General features: G+C 42.2%; 1 protein-coding gene across 4 annotated transcripts in view; it reads right to left on the bottom strand.

Moving 5' to 3' along the window:
- RB1 (RB transcriptional corepressor 1) overlaps nucleotides 1-25681 on the bottom strand; it is a 350867-nt gene that overhangs the window by 7442 nt on the left and 317744 nt on the right. For all 4 annotated transcript variants that reach the window (XM_040425458.1, XM_040425460.1, XM_040425459.1 and 1 more), the window contains exons 18-26: nucleotides 17888-18003; nucleotides 15015-15151; nucleotides 14450-14595; nucleotides 7057-7161; nucleotides 5814-5927; nucleotides 5491-5657; nucleotides 4003-4033; nucleotides 1836-1969; nucleotides 1356-1405 (exon numbers count right to left, since the gene is read on the bottom strand). In XM_040425458.1, coding sequence (XP_040281392.1) covers nucleotides 1356-1405; nucleotides 1836-1969; nucleotides 4003-4033; nucleotides 5491-5657; nucleotides 5814-5927; nucleotides 7057-7161; nucleotides 14450-14595; nucleotides 15015-15151; nucleotides 17888-18003 — 1000 coding nt within the window. The remainder of the gene's footprint in view (nucleotides 1-1355; nucleotides 1406-1835; nucleotides 1970-4002; nucleotides 4034-5490; nucleotides 5658-5813; nucleotides 5928-7056; nucleotides 7162-14449; nucleotides 14596-15014; nucleotides 15152-17887; nucleotides 18004-25681) is intronic.

Genomic DNA, 25681 nt, shown 5'->3' with positions numbered 1-25681 from the left:
CTACTGGGCAAATCTTTTTCGAGTGCATCATAGAGCCATGTTTAGCAGTCAACGATCTCTCACCAAGTTGTACACTACCCAAAAGTAGCCTCTGACAGCCTTTTTATAGGGAAGTGGAAGAAGCACTTTTACTCTATGTTAGAAGGTTCATTTTAAAGTTATTCTTATTAGTTCTGTCTTTAATTATTACTAGGGATGAGCGAATCGACTTCGGATGAAACATCCGAAGTCGATTCGCATAAAATTTCATTCCAGTATTCGCAGGAGCTCCGAACAGTATTGGAATGTATTGGCTCCGATGAGCCGAAGTGGTACCTTGGAACGGAACCAGAGTTCGAGAAATGGTTTTTTACAGTACAAATTAATTTATGAAGTTATTACACACAAAGTCTCACGAGACTTTGCGAAGCAATAACTTCGGCTCATCGGAGACAATCCATTCTAATACTGTATGGAGCTCCTGCTCTGTACAGTATTGAAATGACGTTTTATGCGAATCAACTTCAGATGTTTCATCCGAAGTTGATTCGCTCATCCCTAATTATTACCTTTAATTATTATTTGTTTAATGTAGTGAGTTAGTTAGCTAGGTAGCACATATAAAGTCTTATTGTTGTGCGTCAGATGACCACCAGGCCACATCAGGAACTTTGCGTAATTCTAATAGACTCCAATGCATTAGAATGAGAAAAGTAATCTAATGATTGCATGCTATAGTTTCCTATTAAAAAGTGTAAAAAAATAAAAATTAAAAGTTTTTAAAAATATAAAAACTATATATAAAAATTTAAAATCACCCCTACCCCTTTCCCCAAAATTAAAATACATAATTTTTTTGCGCCACCTGTACTATTAAAATATACAAATATTTATCCCATTCAGCAAAATTTGCCGTTTTTTTGTCACTTGACCTCCCGCAAAAAATTGAATAAAAAAAAGTGATCAAAAAGTCATACACACCCCAGAATGATATCAATGAAAATTACTGACTGCCCTGCAAAAATTTTGCCCTCACACAACTCCATACAAAAAAATAAAAAGTTGTGGGGGTCAGAATATGGCAATGCAAAGGAAAAATTAGTTTTTCCCAAAAAGGTCCGTTTTACCGCAGTCCTTAGACTGTGTTAAGCTTTACCGTATTCCCGGATCTCAGAATTCATGGATAATCAAAGGCTCTCTTGAGGCAAGACCCAGTGTCTAATCAGGCCACACCTGTGATTTGAGTGCTCAGTGTGTAGGCTGTGGCTGATGCCACTTTCCAAACACAGCAGGGGTGCGGGCATAAACCCACCCTTAATGGACCCCTAGCAGGCCAGCTTCTTTGGAATACTGTACTTACGGATGGAAATACTTACTCATTTCTTCAAGTTTTTGTTGGAATTTTGATTCGGCAGAAAGAGTTTTGCTGAAAGAAAGAATGGGACAGATATCATAAGAGAGATCTAAGAATTACCAACAAATAAAAGAGAAACTGGGAACAATGGGATAAGAAATAAACCAGTTTTAACACGGGGTATAGACATTTATGACAACATTGACACGTGATGTTTATTTGAAGAGTCATGTCTCCTTAAATATATAGGAAGATATACTAGACTGTGTTATAATGGCCTTATTATTAACTCCTCAGAATTTCAAACTTTCCAAAGATATTTGGAGGCAATTTTCTACTCAGCAAGTCTTATTCCTTGTCCATTCCGTTTGCTATTAACACTTTTTTTTTTTTTTTATTATATTTCTTCAGATGCTTCTGATCATCTCAGCATATAAGTCAAATGGAGGCAAAGTATAGCCTTCACGTTATGTGTATGTACTTATATAAAGATTACTCGTACCTCCCATCTGCTTCATCATGACCATCAAAGCGAAGCTTCTTTAGTGGTTTTGGGGCAGTACCATCTGCATATCTCTTTATGGGTCGTTCTGTGCTGCTCAACATCTGATTGATTTTCTGAAACTTCTCAGATGCCTGAAAGAAGACATAAAATATGGATCATTCACTATTAAGTGCAATAACTGGCTCTTCAGCAAGTAAAAAACTACATGCTGTGTATTCTACTTTTGCAAAGAATCTACACTCAGTCATGGTGTTTGTGGATACACGATACACAAAAAGGCTGATCATAAATTGATACGATACAGGACGTATAATACACAAAGTAGAAAAGAATTATAAACTATCCCTTTATAAGAAAGCTATAAGACACGCAGCACAATTTACATTGAATTACCGTACTCTTCGCCCCTACAAAGTGAGGGAAAAATGGCAGTGCGTCTTATGGGTTGAATACTAATGAGCGCTTCCATTATGGAAGCGCTGCTTAGTACAGGAAGACTGGGGAGCGGTGAATGCAGTGCTCCCTGGGCGGGCTCTGTGCTCACCGCTTCCTGGTCTCTGTCAGCCGCACGCAGTGACCTGTGCACAGTGTGAGGACGTCGGCTTGCTCTATTACCTCATGCTGTGCGACGTCAGGTCACAGCACAGTGCGGCAGGAAGAGCAGAAGCTGGATCCCAGGAGAAGTAGCGGCTGCAGAAGGAAAGGCAAGTTGATTTTTTTCCCCTTTGATCTGAGGTCTGATTAACATGGTGGTCTGATCTGAGGTCTGATGTGTGGGGGACGGGGGGCAGGTATAAATGGTCTGATTAATTTTGAGGGTGTTATTAGGGCTCTGAGCGGAGTGCTGAATAAAAATATTTTTTTCGTTTCCTCCTCTAAAACCTAAGTGCACCTTATAGGGCGAAAAATACAGTAACTTCACGAGTAATGTGTTAAAGGGGTTCTGGGTTATTTAAAATGAAATGTTGCAAACAGTAGGGGATGTGATAAAATAACAACAGAAGTATTACTCACCAGAACAACAGAAGTATTAATCACCAGTGAAGACTTTGTGACCAGTGAAGACTTCAACACGGCAAAACAAAAAAAAATGCGAAATTCGCGGATTTTGTTATTTTATCACATCCCCTGTTAAGCTGCTACATTTATCATTTCATCAAGTATTTCAATAAAGTCCTGCATTAGGGAAACATGCAGCAACATAAATATTAATAGTACAGTAAATGCTAAGTCTTTCAATTGCAGTCAAGTGATTCTCAAACAATCCGTTAATCTGCCGTAACCACATGGCTGGAGATCAGGATTCTGTGTCCCTGAAACTAAATAAAATGTATGCACATCATCTTGCATATAGGTCTAGTAGGTGAGATATGCAAATATATACTATATGTACTGTGGTTTTCATATAAAATGAAATATCATTATTTTTTATATAATGGCTCCCTCCTCAGTCACTATTTTTAACAGTTTTAAACCTCCTGCACACAACCGTAGGATCCGCAATACACGGACACATTTCCGTGTGCATTCCGCATCACGGATGCGAACCCATTCACTTTAAAAAGGTCCGCAAATCCGGAGATGCGGAATGGAAGCCCGGAACGGAACTCTACGGAAGCACTAAAGAGTGCTTCCGTGGGGTTTCGTCCCATACTTCTATTGCGCAAAAAGATAGAACATGTCTAGTGTTGAGCGAACTTCTGTTTTAAGTTTGGCGTCTAAAGTTCGGCTTCCGATTAGCGGAGAATCCCGATATGGATTCCGAATTCCGTTGCGGTCCGTGGTAGCGGAATCAATAATGGCCGATTATTGATTCCGCTACCACGGACCACAACGGAATTCGGAATCCATATTGGGATTCTCCGCTAACCTGAAGCCGAACTTTAGACGCCGAACTTAAAACAGAAGTTCGCTTAACACTAAACATGTCCTATCTTTTTGCAGAACGGCCGGATTGCAAACCCATTAAAGTGAATGGGTCCGCCATCCTCTGCGGCTGCCCCACGGTCGGTGTTCGTGCATTGCGGGCTGCAGCATGGCCATGGGGTGCACACGGTCATGTGCAGGAGGCCTTAAATGATGAACTTAAGATACTGATATTATTTATAATTGGTTGCAGTTATTGCAGCCCAAGAGGTAGCAGTAGAGCAAACTGACCACTTACCCCAAATGATTCACCAATGGACACCAAGATCCTACAAAGAACAATGATAAAAAACTGTTAACATATGCAGTTATTTTGGAAAACAATTTTTACAGGACACTAGGATAAGAGACACTGGTGACATTGCTTCCACTCTTACAGGATCTTTATTCTATTTACCCTCATGGATGGCCCATTTACTTCTGTAGGACTTCCACAAATAGCAGTGTGCGCTTACTTGGCTGTTTTATGAAGATGAACAAAAGTGAACGCAGAGAGCCACAGAACTGTAGCCATCTCTTCATTTTCAGAGGCATGATATGGCGCCCCATTCTCAAGATCAGAGCAGGTCCCAGAGGAGGACATATCATAGATGTCCAGATGACAATACCCCTTTAGGCTGGTTTCTTACGAAAGAGTTCAATGTGTTGAACTCTCAGCGTGTGTCTGCGAAAGCTCCCATCCTGACCTACTTGGCCCTGATAGGATCGCAACGCATTATATTGATTTATAATGCTATGTAACCCTCAGAGTTCTGGAATGTATTGGATAACACTGACAGCATTATGTCGGTGTTATTCAATACATTCCAAACTCCAAGGATTACATAGCATCATCAATCAATATAATGCTATGTGTTCCTATCAGTGCTATGTAGGTCAGGACGGCAGCTCTCACAGACACACTCTGCGAGTTCAACGCATTGAACGCGCTCGTGTGAAACCAGCCTTAAATTCAGACAGGAATGCAAATTACACCAACCAAGAAAGCACATGGCTATGCAGTCGCAATTATGTTCTTTAAAATGCCAACTAGAGAACGTAAAAAAAAAAAAAGGGCAGCGGGGAGGAAAACTAGGATAAACTGGATACAATCACATTTTGGTAGATCTCTGCTGCCACTGATGTATGCAAACGGTACTAATCCTCCCTTACAAGCTAATCTATCTGCATCCTGTGCCGCACATTAAACCTGACATCAGGTGAAGTGTCTTGAGTAAAGAAAAAATATATATACAGAAAAAGGATAAAGAAAGCTTTGACCCATTGTGGCTCTTGAGGTCACTATGTATTTTACATGGAACACAGTGAAGAACACCCCTGGAACCAACCAAATTGTAAAAGTCATGTTCACATTGGCTGTATTGATGAATTTAGCACATCACATTGTATGTGAACAAGGTTAAAGAAAAAAATGTGATTACACAACAGAGCAAGTAAAATCTGAAATGTAAAATCCAAAGAATTTGAAAGCATTTTAGAGTGTGTGAACTTAAATCTCTGTTAAATCCTATGTGTAACATAACAGCGGCCAGTTATCACTTCCAATGTGACTATTGACACATATGTTATTTCAAATTGGGGGAAGGGCGAGTAGCTGACAGATTCATCAGGTATGGTTCGTCCCAGAGGAAAAACAAAGCCAACAATCCCCTCAGCTCTACCCCTTGCTCTCATATTCCTTTGCTGACAAATATTTATGGGCAGCTTATCTAAGTACACAACATACCTAGTTCTTGGAGTGAGCTTTGTTGGTGAAAGCAGTCCATCAGATGATTTGTATGGACTTCTTAAAGGGGAAACAGTGATGTTATTTCCCACAGGAACCTTTAAAGGAGAATTTGGAAATCTATAGGGACTTCGTGGGATTTGAGGAATTGGGGATAAGGTTGGGGGCTGAAAGACAAAATAGAACAAACACAAAGTTGGTTGAAAAAAAAAAAAAGATATACGTTCTTATGTGTAATGTCTATCAGGTTTCCAACATGACAAAAGTATTGTAATCCTGTCGACAGTTACATCTGTGTATGCACAACATTATAACGATCTCACCCTTGGGGATGCATACTGCAAAATGTTAGTTTTTAGTTTCTGCATGAAGACCAGGTTATAGAAGACGATGATAGAGTCATGCTGTCCTTCGCGGATTAACACATGCTTGAACGTCTGTAAAGCAAAGTAAAAGTCAATCAAACAGATTCTACATATACAGCAGAAGGTGGCAATAATACATTTTACAAGACAACCAATATACATGGAAGCAGCAGATAAGTGTGGGGATTCCCTCCGCACTAATGGATCTTTAAAATAAAAAGTAACTGAACTAAATTCTCTATGTTATCTACTATTGTTAAATACTTTCTTGTACTATGTATTCTAGCCTTGCATAAAAGGGCCTTAAGAAACCTTTAAGACTAAAAACAACTATTTAAACCTTTCTGCAGCACAAACAGTCAGTAAAGCTGGTTATACACATTAAATGTCAAACCCACAGATTTCCACCAAACTGTCCGACCATTTAATGTGTATGGGGGAAGAGGTCCTCCTAACAGATTGGGCTGTTGGACTTTAACATGCCCAATCCAGTTGTTCTTGGGAGATAAGCCACTGCCAGGAGTCTGGCATCAGCTTACTCCACTCCCTATTGAGAACATATGAATGCTTGACCAGGCCCAGCAGATGAAATGTCAAGCAGCCAATAGCTGGCTAATATTTATGACCAGCCTTAGTTTTGTTTCCGTGAATATCAGGAAGAGAACCATACATTTTAATGAAGGATAACTGGGCACTGAGTGACGAATGTGACCTCTCGAGCCTCCAACACAAATGACAATTTCCTTTGTGTCTAGAAAAGTGGGTTTGCCCAAATCACCACCAGGTGTGCATTGAAAGTACACAGGGGGGAAATTTATCATGAGGGGGAAATGTGAAGTCAGTTTTGCTTGAGCCTGCGTTGGAGTACTTTATGCCACATTTATCAAATGTCTCGTGTTACTTGATAAATTTGTCTACACTTCTGTCTAGAGAAGCTCCTCTAGTTTTCGTACTCCACCCTCCTCCTGGAGTGAGATTGCGAATAAAAATAAATAAATAACGTTTAAATGATAAATCTGGAGAAAAACTAATTAGCATAGCTAATCACGCCTACTTTCCCACCCTCATTACAAAACTAGATGGGGGGTGTAAAAATGCAAAAATCCTAAGTGAAGGTATAATAAATCAGAGCCATAGTATTTCTAAAACAAAGTCAACAAAAAATATATTTTCACAGCTCTATGCAATTAATGTCACTTACCTCTTGGTTTGTGTTCGTTAGCTTTTTGTACGCTGTCACAATGGTCTTAAACCTGAGATCAATGTTTTTAGCTTTGCAAATGCCATACATGGAACACATCATAATCTAAAAAACAAACATTAAGATATTCATTATTACCAAATAATGTCCATACATTAGATAAATAATATTGTGAACAACTGGTTGACAACAGTTGATTTGAAAGGGTTGAAGTTTTGTATGATAACCCAAATCACTGACAATGTGCTGATCGATTTCTGCCGTGTTCCATGACCTAAGCAGAAGAAGTCAATGTTCTTAAGTCACAATAGTTGGCACATGCTGATAACTCAGAGTACAGATAATGTAGCAGATGACACCTGCAGTCCTATGTAACCACAGATAACCAGTGATCGCTCTCTGAGTACAGATAATGTAGTAGATGTTACCTGCAGTCCTATGCAACACCACAGATATCATAGCGATAGCTCTCTGAGTACAGATAAGAGGGAGGAGTCTGTGGCGGCGCCAGCTTTGATCCTCACAGACAACGTCATTAAGCTTGCTAGCGTCAGGACATTAAGAGGACTGTGGGCACTATGGCTTGTGCTTGTTCTGAGCCCTGGGACCAACCAACTCGGCAGTGCACACAGCTATAATTCATAACAGGCACTGTGACCTAAAGTTTGAGGCCGGGCATGTGGACTAAGGCGGTGAGCGGGCCTACAGAGGTCCTCAGTGCGGGCACTATGGAAGCTGCTCAGTGGAAGGATTCTTCAATCTAGAGCACACTATAGAAAAGTTCACAGCAGAATTGTTAAGATGCAAAAAAAGGTACAATTTACATTTAAATCAGATCACATGATCAGTGTAAACAAATGAATTGAAGATAAATCCCTTCCAGCACATTTGGTGTGGACAGATACAGGCAGATACAAACTACTGAGAAAACTCGTGTTGCCCAACACCTATAAAAATTTGTTAAGGCTCATGCACACAGCCGTAGTTTCGGTCAACATCCAATGCACATTTTTGCCGGATCGGATACGGACCCATTCATCTCAACGGGGCTGCAAAAAAAGCAGACAACACACCCTTGTGCTGTCCGCATCATTGGGCCAGGATCCGTGTTTTGCGGACCACAAAACACTTACGGCCATGTGCATGAGCCCTTACGCTGTATTCTCTCTCTGGTGTTAATTCAAATGTCTCTGTGGTAATAAGTAGGGATGAGCGAATAGAGTTTGGATGAAACATCTGAACTCGATTCACATAAAACTTTGTTCCAATACTGTACGGAGCTCCTGCTCCGTACAGTATTAGAATGTATTGTCTCAGATGAGCCGAAGTTATTGCTTCGCGAAGTCTCGCAAGACTTCGAGTAATAACTTGATAAATTAATTTGTACTGTAAAAAAACATTTCCCGAACTCTGGTTCGGTTCAAAGTGGTAGCTTGGAACCGAACCCGGGTTCGGGAAATGGTTTTAATGCTCCGTACAGTATTGGAATGAAGATTTATGCGAATCGACTAAGAATGTTTCATCCGAAGTCGCTTCGCTCATCCCTAGTAATAAGCTTAACCCTAGAGGACACAATACTTAAATATACATGGTCATCCTTACTGGAAAAGCACTATACTGCGTGAACTGTCATTAAAGAGATCGGGCTATAACTATCCTGTGACAGGGAGCTTAACTTTGTTCCTCTATTTTTCCTATTTTCTTTATATGGGACATAAAAATACTGTTTCTGTTTACTATAGTACTGTTCTGTATTATATAGTACACTTGGCCAGACCTGCTTCCTGGCGCCGGCTCACCGCTCCTTCTCCTCCAGGACTGCGATGCTCTGCTGGGCTCCCTCGATGTAAACACCCAGTTTGACATTGCCTCTGCCAATCACTGGCAGAGACCGGATACCTTTGTGTCACGTGACCATTTGTCATGACATAAGAGGAGCCGGTCACTTCTGTGGCCAGTGATTGGCAGCGGCAATGTCAAACCGGATGTTGACATCAAGGAAGCATCACAAGCCTGGAGGAGAATGAGCGGAAAGCTGGTAACTAATCTTTCCTTTACAGGTCCCCCCCAATATTTTACAACCCCTTTAACCACTTAAGGACCACAGGTTTATAACCCCCTAAAGACCAGGCCCTTTTTTTACAAATCGGCACTCCACAACTTTAGCGGTTTATTGCTCGGTCATGCAACTTACCACCCAAATGAATTTTACCTCCTTTTCTTCTCACTAATTAATTTATTGGTATTTCATTGCTGCTGACATTTTAACTTTTTTTGTTATTAATCGAAATTTAACGATTTTTTTGCAAAAAAATGACATTTTTCACTTTCAGTTGCAAAATTTTGCAAAAAAAAACGACATCCATATATAAATTTTTCTCTAAATTTATTGTTCTACATGTCTTTGATAAAAAAAAAATGGTTTGGGTAAAAAAAAAAATGGTTTGGGTAAAAGTTATAGCGTTTACAAACTATGGTACAAAAATGTGAATTTCCGCTTTTTGAAGCAGCTCTGACTTTCTGAGGTTCTGCAATGCCCAGACAGTGCAAACACCCCACAAATGACCCCATTTCGGAAAGTAGACACCCTAAGGTATTCGCTGATGGGCATAGTGAGTTCATAGAACTTTTTATTTTTTGTCACAAGTTAGTGGAAAATGATGATTTTGATTTTTATTTTATTTTTTTCTTACAAAGTCTCATATTCCACTAACTTGTGACAAAAAATAAAAACTTCTATGAACTCACTATGCCCATCAGCGAATACCTTGGGGTGTCTTCTTTCCAAAATGGGGTCACTTGTGGGGTAGTTATACTGCCCTGGCATTCTAGGGGCCCAAATGTGTGGTAAGTAGTTTGAAATCAAAATGTGTAAAAAATGACCTGTGAAATCCGAAAGGTGCTCTTTGGAATGTGGGCCCCTTTGCCCACCTAGGCTGCAAAAAAGTGCCACACATGTGGTATCGCCGTACTCAGGAGAAGTTGGGGAATGTGTTTTGGGGTGTCATTTTACATATACCCATGCTGGGTGAGAGAAATATCTTGGTCAAATGCCAACTTTGTATAAAAAAATGGGAAAAGTTGTCATTTGCCAAGATATTTCTCTCACCCAGCATGGGTATATGTAAAATGACACCCCAAAACACATTCCCCAACTTCTCCTGAGTACGGAGATACCACATGTGTGACACTTTTTTGCAGCCTAGGTGGGCAAAGGGGCCCATATTCCAAAGAGCACCTTTCGGATTTCACTGGTCATTTTTTACACATTTTGATTTCAAACTTCTTACCACACATTTGGGCCCCTAGAATGCCAGGGCAGTATAACTACCCCACAAGTGACCCCATTTTGGAAAGAAGACACCCCCAGGTATTTCGTGATGGGCATAGTGAGTTCATGGAAGTTTTTATTTTTTGTCACAAGTTAGTGGAATATAAGACTTTGTAAGGGGAAAAAAAAAATTAAAAAAATCATCATTTTCCGCTAACTTGTGACAAAAAATATAAAATTCTAGGAACTCGCCATGCCCCTCACGGAATACCTTGGGGTGTCTTCTTTCCAAAATGGGGTCACTTGTGGGGTAGTTATACTGCCCTGGCATTTTCCATGGGCCCTAATGTGTGGTAAGTAGGTAAATTACCTGTGAAATCCTAAAGGTGCTCTTTGGAATGTGGGCCCCTTTGCCCACCTAGGCTGCAAAAAAGTGTCACACATGTGGTATCGCCGTATTCAGGAGAAGTTGGGCAATGTGTTTTGGGGTGTCTTTTTACATATACTCATGCTGGGTGAGAGAAATATCTCGGCAAAAGACAACTTTTCCAATTTTTTTATACAAAGTTGGCATTTGACCAAGATATTTATCTCACCCAGCATGGGTATATGTAAAATGACACCCCAAAACACATTGCCCAACTTCTCCTGAGTACGGCGATACCAGATGTGTGACACTTTTTTGCAGCCTAGATGCGCAAAGGGGCCCACATTCCTTTTATGAGGGCATTTTTAGACATTTGGATCCCAGACTTCTTCTCACGCTTTAGGGCCCCTAGAATGCCAGGGCAGTATAAATACCCCACATGTGACCCCATTTTGGAAAGAAGACACCCCAAGGTATTCAATGAGGGGCATGGCGAGTTCATGGAAATTTTTTTTTTTTTTGGCACAAGTTAGCGGAAATTGATTTTATTTATTTTTTTCTCACAAAGTCTCCCTTTCCGCTAACTTGGGACAAAAATTTCAGTCTTTCATGGACTCAATATGCCCCTCACGGAATACCTGGGGGTGTCTTCTTTCCGAAATGGGGTCACATGTGGGGTATTTATACTGCCCTGGCATTCTAGGGGCCCTAAAGCGTGAGAAGAAGTCTGGAATATAAATGTCTAAAAAATTTTACGCATTTGGATTCCGTGAGGGGTATGGTGAGTTCATGTGAGATTTAATTTTTTGACACAAGTTAGTGGAATATGAGACTTTGTAAAAAAAAAAATAATAATTTCCGCTAACTTGGGCCAAAAAAATGTCTGAACAGACAGAGGGGTGAAAATGTAAGGACAGAGGGGTGATCAATGACAGGGGGGTGATCAATGACAGTGGGGTGATCAGGGAGTCTATATGGGGTGATCACCCCCCTGTCATTGATCACCCCCCCTATAAGGCTCCATTCAGATGTCCGTATGTGTTTTGCGGATCCGATCCATGTATCCGTGGATCCGTAAAAATCATACGGACATCTGAATGCAGCCTGACAGGGGGGGTGATCAATGACAGGGGGGGTGATCAATGACAGGGGGGTGATCAGGGAGTCTATATGGGGTGATCACCCCCCCTGGAAGGCTCCAGGGAGACGCCTGTATGTGTTTTGCGGATCCGATCCATCTATCAGTGGATCCGTAAAAATCATGCGGACGTCTGAATGGAGCTTTACAGGGGGGTGATCAATGACAGGGGGGTAATCAATGACAGGGGGGTGATCAGGGAGTCTATATGGGGTGATCACCACAGTCATTGATCACGCCCCTGTAAGGCTCCATTCAGACGTCCGTATGCGTTTTGCGGATCCAATCCATCTATCAGTGGATCCGTAAAAATCATGCGGACGTCTGAATGGAGCTTTACGGTGATCAATGACAGGGGGGTAATCAATGAAAGGGGGGTGATCAGGGAGTCTATATGGGGTGATCACCACAGTCATTGATCACGCCCCTGTAAGGCTCCATTCAGACGTCCGTATGCGTTTTGCGGATCCGATCCATCTATCAGTGGATCCGTAAAAATCATGCGGACATCTGAATGGAGCTTTACAGGGGGGTGATCAATGACAGGGGGGGTGATCAGGGAGTCTATATGGGGTGATCACCACAGTCATTAATCATGCCCCTGTAAGGCTCCATTCAGACGTCCGTATGCGTTTTGCGGATCCGATCCATCTATCAGTGGATCCGTAAAAATCATGCGGACGTCTGAATGGAGCTTTACAGGGGGGTGATCAATGACAGGGGGGTAATCAATGACAGGGGGGTGATCAGGGAGTCTATATGGGGTGATCAGGGGTGAATAAGGGGTTAATAAGTGACAGGGGGGGGTGTAGTGTAGTGGTGCTTGGTGCAACATATTACTGAGCTACCTGTGTCCTCTGGTGGTCGATCCAAACAAAGGGGACCACCAGAGGACCAGGTAGCAGGTATATTAGACGCTGTTATCAAAACAGCATCTAATATACCTGTTAGGGGTTAAAAAAAACACATCTCCAGCCTGCCAGCGAACGATCGCCGCTGGCAGGCTGGAGATCCACTCTCTTACCTTCCGTTCCTGTGTGCGCGCGTTCACAGGAAATCTCGGCTCACGCGAGATGACGCCAATCGGCGTTAGCGTAGCCTGGGGGAGCCGCCGCGATGACGCCTTTCGGCGTTACAGTTGCAGCAAGTGGTTAAGGGGGTTTCCCATGTCAAAATTTGCGGCATATTGTTTATATGCCACACATGTCAAATAGGTGCGTTTCCCACGCAAGCACGGACACCTTTATGTTATGGGACTGCTGGGCATTAAAGATGTTGTCCGGGAATAAGTAACTTTTCACAGGTGCCTTGCTTCGGCTATGGAAAGAATCATACTTACCTACTCCCCGCTGCTCTGGTCTTGTGTGTTGGCTCCTGTGTGTCCATTTTCTGGGCAGCGGCTTGTTTAACTCGTCCCAGTCATGGACATGATCATCTGTTCTGCTGCAGCCAGTAACTGGCTTCAGTGGTGATGTGTCTCTTGTGAACACATTGCAGCTGAATCCAGACATTGGCTGCAGCAGAGCAGATGATCATGCCCACGTTGGGGACGAATTAAACAAGCCGCCGCCCGGAAAATGGACACACAGGAGCCAGCATGCATTACCAGGGCTGTAGATAGCAGGCAAATATGATTCTTTCCATAGTGGAGGTAGGCTGCAGGTACATCTACCTGATAGTAGTTGGGGTGCCCTTGGTGTTCAAAGGGTTTTCAGAGATTTTAATACTGATTACCTATCCTCAGGATAGGTCATTAGTATCTGATCGGTGGTGGTACGGAACCCAGGAGCCCTGCCTTTTGAGAAGGCAGCAGCACTCCTGTGAGCATTATGGCCTTCTTCATGCTTAGCAAGCACAGTGTCTGACATTGTATAGAGGCTGTGCTTCTCAAACAGCTGATTGGCAGGGGTCCCAGGTGCCAACTCCCACCGATCAGATACTGATGACCTATCCAGAGAATAGGTCATCAGTATTTAAATCTTGGAAAACCCCTTTAAGTGTTTTTGCAGGGAGCAAGGCAGGAGTATGGATGCAGATGCAACGGCCGATGAATGATGATGGAGTCAGTGACCAGGCCAGTTGGTGTAAATAAAGTAAGTAAGTCTTTCTTTACTAAAATTAAGAATAGGAGTAGTAGTATCAAGGCCAATTCCAACAGTATTTCCACAGTGCAATTCTTTCCCAATAGCAATGTATGAATGGATAACAACAATGATGGGGTTGTGGTATGCCTTCACTACCTTTCTAAAGTCTCTCTGCAGAACCTTAGTTTCTGTCATTTATGGCTGAGGGGTACAGATAAAAGACATGGCTCAGATTGTGAGGGTACATTAGCAGTGTTCACGCTCACAGCAGCAAAATCTCCCTCCGCCATAAATGTGCACAATACCTTGCTGTCTGACCTTATTGTCTCCTTTTCCTGAACCACTATTGGTAGTATAAGAGCTTGCTTGAGTAGTTATAGTCTGAGAGAGGATTGTTCTCTGAAACTCAGGCCCAGCTTTGGAATACCCTAGCGATATGCCACCAATGTGTCAGATGACACAACCCCTTTTAAGTATAAGTACTACATGGCAATTCTGTATCAAATCAATACCAGGGCAACAGGAAGCATTACCTGGTCTAAGTGTCTGTCCTTCATCAGTTCATATTCGTGTTGTAAGGTATGTTGGAAGAGTGTCCAGATGATCTGCTCAAATTCTGGATGGTCATGTAAGAGGCTGTTGCATAGGCTCTGCAGCCTGAGGTAAGCCAGACGGTACACTGAGCAACACAAGAAGTAAACACCATTAATGTAAATGATCTTGTTTTAACTTGGAGACCTAAATGACATTAATTCATAGGACATCATATGTAACATACAAAATCATGATCAGTCACATAACCATAAAACAACAGGCTTCGCTGCAAGGGTCAAAAAAAGCAAACAGAGCTTGCTCAGAACGTCTTCTATTCCTATAAAGCTTGCAATACATTGTTAAACAATTTAGACCAATAAATGCACCCCGTTTATAATCTGAAGAAATGCAATCCTTCACTTTTCTCATACAAAAGACATATTTTCTGTGCTGGTGGCGGCAGTTATCAGACTACATGTACATGACCAGTAAGTGGTAGCCTGTCCGCTCAGCAGTTGTAAAATAGCTCGGCATTTCTGTGTTTAGTCCTGGTTACTTTTATACCTTTTTTATAAAAAACGGAAAGTGAGGTAGATCTCTGCTGGGGCTGGGAAGCAGGTGCGCTCTGCCCATTTGTACTGGATGTTACGTGGACACTAGGGGCAGCACACTTGTGCACATTTCTTGTAGGTGAGAGGTAGCTGAAAGAGAGGACGCAAATATTAGTACATGAATATTCATAGGACAGCCGATTTTGTAAATTGTTTTGGATAGTGCCAACGAATTGACACTGCCACACAAAATCGGATCAAACAGATCGATTTATAACTCTTTTTTTCCCCACATATGTCCGCCATCTCCACCACTGACTGCACATAAAGCTATAGTGGCTCCAGAGCTAATTTAAACAGGAGTAGAAACAGGGGGCATTCTTGACGAGTTCCCTTACCCAATTTAAACTTGACACTTGACCTTGGGTAATCAATTGGGCTTTTGGTGATATATTGCTTTCACCATGTTAAAAAAATGCCATTAAACCCCATCACCTCCATTGCCTGAAAAAGCCATGGCCAATCAAAGTTGTCAAATGCCTTTTCTGCATTGACTAAAAACAATAGCTGCCCCTTTATTTTCTACTGGGTGCCCTTTTGCCCAATCTATTAATATTACCTGTCTAATGTTCCCTTTCTCTGTTGATCATACAAGTGAATTACTGTAGTGCAGCGGTGGCATGAAGCGCACGGCGTCATAGCAACCAATGACGCCGTGCGCTCCTGCTCTCAGCAGGATGCCAGGCCGGGATACCACGGACCGCTCACGGCCGTGTGCATTTTCGGCCTTAGGAGGATTCCGAGGAGCAGTGACAATCTTTACTATCTATTTTTCTGAAAAGTTGTAAACCAGGTCAGGTAGTCTGGTTGAGAATTTGGGGACATAGTTAGTAAATACCTGATTTATGTCACATATTTGTGTTATATCACTTTCCGCTTCAGCCACTCTGTACGAAAAAGGTTGCCGACCCCTGCACTAGAGGTTTGAACGTGTACAGTTCAAATACAATAGGAAACGCCTTACTTGTATTAAAAAATAACCGAGTCTTTTACATGCAAATAAAATGTATAATTCCTCTGTATAGTATTTAAAATACATATATAGATACATGTAGGTCATCTCAAGTAATCATAACCTTCTTAAAGGGATATGCAGCAATATATATTGATGACCTATCCTTAGTATAGTCATCAATATTAGATCGGCGGGGATCAGACGGCTGTATGCTGTCCGCAAAAGTTAAGTTAGCATAAGAAAATAAAAGCAGATTAGAAAAAAACATTATGTATCACTACCTGGTTTCCCCTGGCAGAATATGTTTATTCAGCATCCAATCCGCATTTTTTGCAGATCGGATACCGACCCATTCACTTCAATGGGGCCTTGTGCTCAGGGGTGCACCTAGCCTTTCTGCTGCCTGAGGCTAAGCTGAAATGGCACCTCCCCACCCCAAAATCCAATTTTTTAACCTAACCCCTTCCCTTCAGCCCATGGCCCTTTGGATGTCTCCCCCCCCCCCCCCCCCGCCCCTACCTGGTGCCTCACCTGGCCTCATTGGTGGTGCACCCCTGCTTGTGCTGTCTGCACCCACATCAGTTAGCTTCCGAGGCACCACAAAAAAGACAGGACATGTCCTATTCTTGTCCGTTTTGCGGACAAGAATAGGACATTTCTACAGAGGTTAAAAAATATAATGTGGTATACATTCGGCCGGGATCCATGATTTGCGGACCGTAAAATACTTGCGACTGCGTGCATGATCCCTTACACTTAGGGAGACTACTTGGACAAAAGCATGAGGACATTTCATTTTTATTTGTAATTATACACACTTCAATGACTTTTTCCACTCCCATGGAAGAAGAACACTACAGCACAGTTCTATTCATATGGCAGACAATGAACAACCTTTTGTTTCACAGTAAAGGTTCTATTACACCTGCAGAATCTGCAGGCGATTGTCGGGGAAGGACAGGTTCCATCCCGGCAATCACCTGTTTGCTAGCGGAGGAGACCACTGCTATTACATACAGCGATCTCCTCCTCAGTATGGAGAGGAACGATCACTAATGCCATTGCTCTTCTTCATACTGAATCACTGTTTACCAACAGCATAGTGCAGATTACAGGGCAAATGAGGATTTTTAAACCTGCTAAAAGATTCCACTCTTTCATCGGGTAAATGGTGGCAGTAATACACTGCCAGATAATCGCTAACGAGCGTTGACACGAACACTTATTAGCAATAATCTGAACGATTATCTTAAGCTGTATTAGGGCCTTAAAGGGGTATTCCCATCACAGACAATGGGAGCATGTCACTAGAGAGTAATGGCTGGAGGACCCCGGGTTTCCCTGGGTCCGGCCAACACCGAGCACTCTCCCCATACAAGTGAATGGGCGCGCACTGCACTTGCATGGCCACCGCTCCCATTCATTTCTATGGGGCCGACGGAAATAGCTGAGCCAGCGATCGGCTATTTTCCGGGGCCCCATAGAAATTAATGCAGGGCGGCTGTGCGCCCTCTACCACCTTTTCCCGCTCCGTTCTCGGTGTAGGTGCGGGTCTCAGAGGTTTGAGCTGAACCTATCAGTCAATGGGAGCATATCCTAGCGATATACCCCCATCGTCTGTGATTGGAAAAACCTTTTAAAGGATAGATATACAATGTAAGGATAGCTGGAGGGTACAAATCCCAGCAACCATGCCAATCAGCAGGAGCTGCTGTGCCCAGAATCAGGCGCTGTAACTTCATGGCTCCATGCACTGTACAGTGGCTGTGCCTTGTTACTGCAGTGCTGCCATTCGAGTAAATGGTTGCAATAAGTAATTCAGACCCCTACAAACTCCCAGAAAACCCCTTTAATGTTCACTTTCTACTTACAGATCGGCTGCAGTAGGATTGTGTTGTGACGGCTGTGGTACTGTGCTTGGTGTTTCAGGGTGATCTGTTCCCTCCCGATCTCTAGTTTGTCTGATCAGATCAAACAAAGGAGAATTCTAGAAGGTAAAAAAAGAGAAAAAAACTAAAACATTTATCTCTCTATAACAACATTCCCATACATGCTACGAACTGATAATGATAATGTATAACTGCACAGACTAGTTGAGTACTGGGAACCATGAATAAAGTATTTACAACGCAACAAGACACTAGTCTTTCAAATGGAGCGTAACGTTTTTAAATATGATATTAAGTCCTTTCGTTTTATCACAGGATATTCTTTGAGGAACATATTCTCATCAAATAAAGATAGGGCTGACTCATTTCCGGTTCTTGTCTGGGTGTAAAGTACATGATAGAAAACTGATAAGAGCAGCTCTTACTAGAACAGATTTTCACTCGATCAGACTAGGAACCGTGTAAGAAATTTATGATGAGGCCTTCAGACGATCTCGTATTTAAACAAGAAATTCATTACGCCTGACCTGCCGAGAGATGGGAAAATGTTGGCACTTGTTGAAGAACCCTTCTTTATTTATCCAGAGGTTCTTTGGGTCATTTATGATGTTATTCACTCTGGTCTGTATTTATGTCAGCTTGGTGGCCATAGATGTATTTGTTGGCAGAACCAGCCAATTTTGGTGGGATATGGACCTATTTAAATATTCATGGTTGGCTGATTTACTTCTCCCTAAGAGTAGACACACAAGAAAATTTGGCAGCCTCCTTGACGTGAACCAGTCATGAGCTTCGTGCTGCCCTAAACAAGGTCAGCATGAAAAATACACAGGTTATTCATCACAAAAAAATGATCTCTATTTTGAAATGTGTCCTAGAAAACTTAGGAGTAGATTTATCAAAACTGGAGTAAAGGAAACTGCCTTAGCAACCAATCAGATGCCACCTTTCAATTTTCAAAGCTCCCTTGGAAAATGAAAGGTGGAATATGATTGGCTGCTATGGGCTACTAAGCCACTTTTCCTTTACAGCAGTTTTGATAAATCTCCCCGATAGTGTTACAAAGAGGGGCACAGGGAGAAGTGTCCACTGGGTGGCTCCCCTTAAGGTTCTTCTCGCCTGGCTTGATTGATTGGTCTCTCCATATACACAAATAGGGAAAGTCCTGTCCATCAAGCTGGAGAGGAGGTGCCCAGAGGACCCTTCACCATGTGCCCAGCTCTTTTTAAAAAATGTTTTCCTCTTAAAAACTGCAGAATTTCAGAGTAACACATAGTTCTTTGTAATGAGGGAGCCCGTCTCTCCTTAAGCTGTCAATGGTTAGAATGGCATGTAAATGGCGGGTTTACAAGGGGCGACTGTCAGGTCGATTATCATGAACAAATGATAATGCTAACGCTTGTTTCTGATATACGACCTGTGTAAAGGTGCTGCAGATCACCCAATGAACGAGCAAAGCATCAGTTGAAATGATCATTTAGGTGGACATATACATCATAGTTTTGGGGTAGCAGATTTTGCTGTGTAAACAGGGATCAGCTGCCCAAAAACAATAAATCTGTATGAGGACGAGAGATGGCAGTAGCCATTGCTTGTCCCCATACAGTAGAGGTGATCGCTGCAAGTAAATTCAGGTCTTTACTGTACACATGACAGGTTACGGTATATACATAAAGCCTAATACAAAATGGCTCACAATCACTGATGGGAAAACACTGACGTGTGAATTAGGCTTTAGGGTACAGCCACATGTTCAGGTTTTTTTATGCCGATTTTGAAGCCAAAATCAGGTGTGGATCGTGACAGGAGAGAAAGTATTATGGTCAATATATACCTTCTCTTCTTTTTTTCAATCCACTCCTGGTTTTAGCTTTAACCTCTGCATCAAAAAAAAATGAGCATGTGGCAGTGCCCTCACAGTCACGTCCCCTAATCTCCCAATAAACCAGCCTGCTCAGATGAACAGACTGTGCAGGTTTACATCAAAGGGGAGAGGGAAACAATACTAATACCACACATTAAGGTGGCGGATTGGCTCCAGGCTAAACTAAAACAACGGGCATGTATAAACTGAAATGCACCATTCGAGTTTCTAAATTCGGGAGGGTAGAGAGGCCACCACACACATTAGATTGTTGATGAGATCTGCCAATATTAATGTATATGGGCATCTTTAGGTGCAACGAAGCTCACTATAAAATACTGGTGGGTCAGCAACTAAACAGTCAACTGGTTACTGAGAAATTATATAGGCATCTAAAAATGGAAAAATCTACTGACTAACCACATAACTAATTTATACTGCCACGTATTACACTGACCCCTCATCATACAGCACATGGTTCAACTTCCAACAGTCACATACAGAAAGTCACAACGATTCAGACGCTGCATGGCTACTGTGTCCACATGTGATAGGAGGCACAATAAGCATGTTAGGAGCAGATCTGAGGGCAGCTGAAATCAATGCTAATATGTCCCTCATTTAGGTACAGGGCTTTATCTGTTCATGCTAAATGTATCATCCTAAACAAGATCTGAAGTGCAGAACCACGGAAAATACTAAATAGATGGTTTAAAGCAATCCATATGAACAACCTGCATCTTGTGAAGGGTACGATAGAAATAACACTTTGGTACTGATCCGAAGTCATAACCTGTCTTAGTGTAAGGTCACACGGTCAGGTTTCCTGGTGTAATTCCAGAAGCCAAAACCAGGAGTGAATTCTAAAAAGAGAAGCCGCATCTGTCCTTTATATTTTCCTTTTATGATCCACTCCTGATACAACTTCTCTTTTTTTAATTCATTTCTGGTTTTGCCAAAATCAGGTGTGAATCATAGGAGGAGAGACAGTGTTAAGGGCAGATACTTTTCCACTTTTTAAAATTCACTCCTGGTTTTCGCTCCAAAAACTGCATCAAAAATATGTGTCAGCACCCTTACCCTTAATGGGCTAGTCTCACTTCAGCAAATGGCATTTATCGTGTAGAGAAAGTGAATATAAACCACTTACTAATGTATTGTGATTGTCCATATTGCCTCCTTTGCTGGCTAGACTCATTTTTTCATCACATTATACACTGCTCGTTTCCATGGTTTACAACCACCCTGCCATCCATCACCTGTGGCTGTGCTTGAACACTACAGGAAAAAGTACCGGCCTACGTGCGCTCCTATGGTACCAGCCACCAGAAAGGTCAGAGCTTTTTTCTATACTGCGCAAGCACGACCACCACTGCTAGATTGTAGGGTGGTTGTAACCATGGAAACAAGCAGTGTATAATATGATGGAAAAATGAATCCAGCCAACAAAGGAAGCAATATGGACAATCACAATACATTAGTAAGTGCCTTGTTTTAACTTCCTCTACATGATAAATGCCACTTGCTGAAGTGAGACAACTCTTTTAAGGTGTCTTCACATGCGGCAGAAAATTCTGCGACTGAAAATCTGTTCCTTTTACCTGAATGGTGCTTGCAGAAATCCATGTCCTTGCTACCCCATTGAAATTAATGGAACTGATTTTCACTCGCAGAATTCTCTGCCACAAAATTTGCCGCGTGTAAAGGCACCCTTATACCCTAAAGCCCCAATTCAAATACATATTTTGCTAGGCGGGGTAAGGGAAGTTAATTCCAACCTAGCAATATAAGGATATGTCCAAGTGGAAAACCACAACTAATACCCTAGGTTTGTAATGCCCATGGTGACCAGGGAAGGTTTGTCAGACAAATTACAGTAACATTTGACTATTTTGGACCCCAAGCAATAAAAAAAATTCCTTAGGCATTAATCGAAAACTATCTAAAGCCGGAAGCAAAGTTCTAAGTACATTTGCTTCTTGGTTCATAGGTATTTATCCAGTTGTGGGTTAAATTCTCAAAAAAGGGAATGCATAGACTATCAATAAGATTCAATATATTAAGTCGGTTCATAAATAACAATGGTCTATATAGGATGTTAGACAAAAAATGGTGTCCCACCTCTTGTAGAGAGCTTTGGCTGCATGTATTCTGACTCTCGTGAGAGTTTAAAGGGAATCTGTCATCAACTTTATGCTGCTAATATTAGGTGGTTAATGAGAACCAGCAGTACAACCATTGCAGAATGGACCTGGAAAGAGTCACGGCTACCGGAGAAGAGTCATGGTTATTCATGAGTTCTTGCTCTTTGCACACCTGATGATTTGCACTGCTCTCCTAGGGAGAAAACTAAGGAGAGAATTACCAGTGTTCAGCAGGTAGGCCTGGAGAGCTGGGGCTTAGGAATAACCATGACTCTTTGCAGGCCGGTGTGACTCTTTTCCAGGCCTGGGCTGCGATGGTTATACTGCTGATTCTTGGCAACCACTTAATATTAGCTCATAAGTGGCAGACCGCTGAAATTGGCATGTCTGTCACTACTTTACGCTGCCCTCAGTGAGGGTAGCACAGAGTTGATGACAGGTTCCTTTTCGGTAACCATCCTATAATACCCTGTGTGTTACCAGAAGCAGTAGGGGTAGAATTTAGCAATGACTAAATGCATCTTTGTTTCTCAGTGCACTTCACTACTATTAACATGGTAATTTGGCTACGTATTCATAAACTGGCTTTACTATCCACTGAGGTGAAAAGCCTGAATAAGCAGGAGGAAACTGATCTCCATTTGTTAAGCCCCTGCACCATGTTCTGATCTAGAACAATGCCATTGCTAAATAAATGCAGTCACATACAAGTGATCACAGGCTTCACTCCCACGCAGTTTATATACAGTGTTCTCATATGCTAAAGATGCCCTACAGAAACTGTGACATATACTGGAATTGTTCCCATCTTACATATTCATTAACAGAAGTGTCTTTCACTAGGAGAGGTGACTGGAGGCTATAGCGTCAACCTATGATCTCATGCACATGACAGTGTGCCGGCTGTGGCTGTATTGCGGACCACAAACACTTGAATGGGTCCACAATATGGAAGATACGGTGCAGAACAGAGGCACGGATCGGTTTTCAGTCCGTGTCTCAGCACCACAAAAAGTAGTGCGTACATTACTTTTCTGAGGTGCGGACTGTTAAATGCGGATCGCGGACCCCATTCAAGTGAGTGTCAGTGCCCATGCATTGTGGACCACAATTTGCAGTCCGCACCAGGGGCAAGGCTGGCACACGGTCGTGTGCATGAGGTCTATTTCATAGATCTACACCTACTTCCTGCAATCTGCCTTCATTTTACCTGCCATGGATGTTGTGAGCAGAAACGCTTGAACTTTCTCAAGAGTTAATTTGAGGAAGGTGAAAGGATAACATTGCATGTCAATAATGAGGAACATATATTAGTACATAACTTTATGGTTCCTGGTTTTACACAGAAATTGTTCATTGCATCTTACAGAAAGTAACAATATATTGCCACATATACTCAGGAGGATAGGCCATTAATTCAAAAAGGACCAGAAAACCCTTTTTAGGCCCCGTTCACATGAAGAATTTAACCGTAAAAAGGACCAGAAGAATCCATTAAAAGGATCTGTTCACGGGGAGACTTTAGTCAGTGGAATTTGGCGCAGATTCCATACCAAAAGCCATCTGAGGCTGTGCAGAAACCACCCCCCATTGTTTTCAAGTGTTGCAATCGAAAATGAAAAAAATATCATGATGATGGTCATAATTTCTGTCCCACAGATTTTGATCCTTCACAAAGGAAGTGAGTCTGCTCATTTTTGCACTGGTTACTAACTTATAACTAACCATACTAAAGATTCTGTTAGACCAGGATATCTATACAAAAATAATGAAAAAAATCTGGTATATATGTGTACATGTACAGTGTATGTGTGTAATATGTACATTTTACATATAAGGTTCCTTGGAAGGTCTTAAAATCAGGTAATTACAACCTCAGATGAACTATGAACACATGATAAATTACAATGTGTTATTTAACAAAAATTATATTGTATTACACATTATATTGTATATATACATAATATAAAAATACAGATGTTGCGTGTGAAAAATTAAAGGGGTTGTCTGGTTTGAGGATGACACTGAACAACCCTCAGGATCAAGCTGCAATGAAATTACGGGTAAGTACTTATCTGCCAGGTCCCGTGCCTCCACTCCAATTCTCCCGGCTAGGCTCTACTTACCTGGTTTCAGTGGTGACGTCACAACACGTAACCAGTGGAGTCAATCACTGACATCTTCTGAATCACTGCTGAGGCCGGTCATTGGCTGCAGCGGTCATGTGTCGTTGACATGACATCTCCGCTGCAGCCAGGTAAATAAAGGCCGTCCAGAAGAACTAGAACAGCGGTGAGGGATGTTGCAGGCAAGTACTGTACTTGCCCATTCCTCAGTGCAGCTTAATCCAGAAGTTTTGGCAGTTTGCCAATCTGATCCGTCCTCCATTGACTTTCAATAGTGTTGAAGACTGATCCGTCTTGGCTATGTTAAAGATAATACAAATGGACCCGTTCTGAACGGATGCAGATGTTTGTATTACCTGAACGGATCCGTCTGTGCAGATCCATGACGGATCCGCACCAAACGCGAGTGTGAAAGTAGCTTAAGCTGAACTCAGACTAAGACAGTCTTTGTAGTTAAAGGGGTTGTCTCTCTTCATCAAGTGGCATTTATCATGTAGAGAAAGTTGATACAAGGCACTTACTAATGTATTGTGATTGTCCATATTGCTTCCTTTGCTGGCTGGATTACAGGGGTTCTCTGGGCTTTTAATATTGATGACTTATCCTTAGGATAGATCATCAATATCAGATCGACAGGGGTCCAACACCCGACACCCCCGCCGATCAGCTGTATGAGGAGACGGCGGACGCAGTGTGCACGTGCCATCTGCCGTCTTTCTTCTTGCTTTTGCTTTGCCATTGACAACTGCCTCCGTTTACTGTTGTGTCATGAACAAGAAACCCAGAATGCTACAGACTGGAACCGTATCATCTTTAGCGATGAATCCAGGTTCTGTTTGGAATCTGAAGATGGTCTTGTTAGAGTATGGAGACCTGGTGGTGAGCGCTTCAATCCTTCCTCAACTGCTGGTGTGATAATGTGGGAGCTGTGGCATACAATGGTTGGTCACCACTAGTAGTGATATGAGGGACACTAACAGCCCAGCTATATGTGCAGGATGTCTTGTGGCCACGTGTTGCCTCTTATGGCAGGGCTTCCAGCTGGTATTTGTCAGCAGGGTAATTCAGAAAGGGTTTCCTGGAAATGTCAGCACAGATTGCAGCCCTTCCTTGGCTTGCCCAGTCGCCAGATTTATTGCCCAACTTATTGAGCATTTATGAGACCAACTGGGACACCAGCTTTGGGAACCTACAAGTGTGCAGGATCTACAGGCCCCGGTGCAACATTTGTGGGCATATTTATCTCATCTTGTCCATGCTAGAACCGTTCCAACAGGGTCTTATAAGCCTCCTTTCAATTGTACAATTTTGTTTTTTGCACACCTTTTCCATTTTGGCTTATTTTTTGTTGAATACATAAGTAATTAGTGGAATCTGCTGTGTGTTGTTATTAATGTAAGGATTAGCGTTGAGTGAACCTGCCTTGTGGCAGGTTCGAATTCCGGGTTTTACAGAATCCATCGCGTAATTCAATGATGGGATGCCGCATAATAAAACTGTATGGCAAGCAGAACGGAAACGAGACAAAGGATAACTTTATTGTTGAAAATTGTACAATTGAAAGGAGGCTTATAAGACCCTGTTGGAACGGTTCTAGCATGGACAAGATGAGATAAATATGCCCACAAATGTTGCACCGGGG

Source organism: Bufo bufo, chromosome 3, assembly GCF_905171765.1.
Source record: "Bufo bufo chromosome 3, aBufBuf1.1, whole genome shotgun sequence".
Taxonomy (NCBI): domain Eukaryota; kingdom Metazoa; phylum Chordata; class Amphibia; order Anura; family Bufonidae; genus Bufo; species Bufo bufo.
This window is presented reverse-complemented; position numbering and strand designations above follow the sequence as displayed.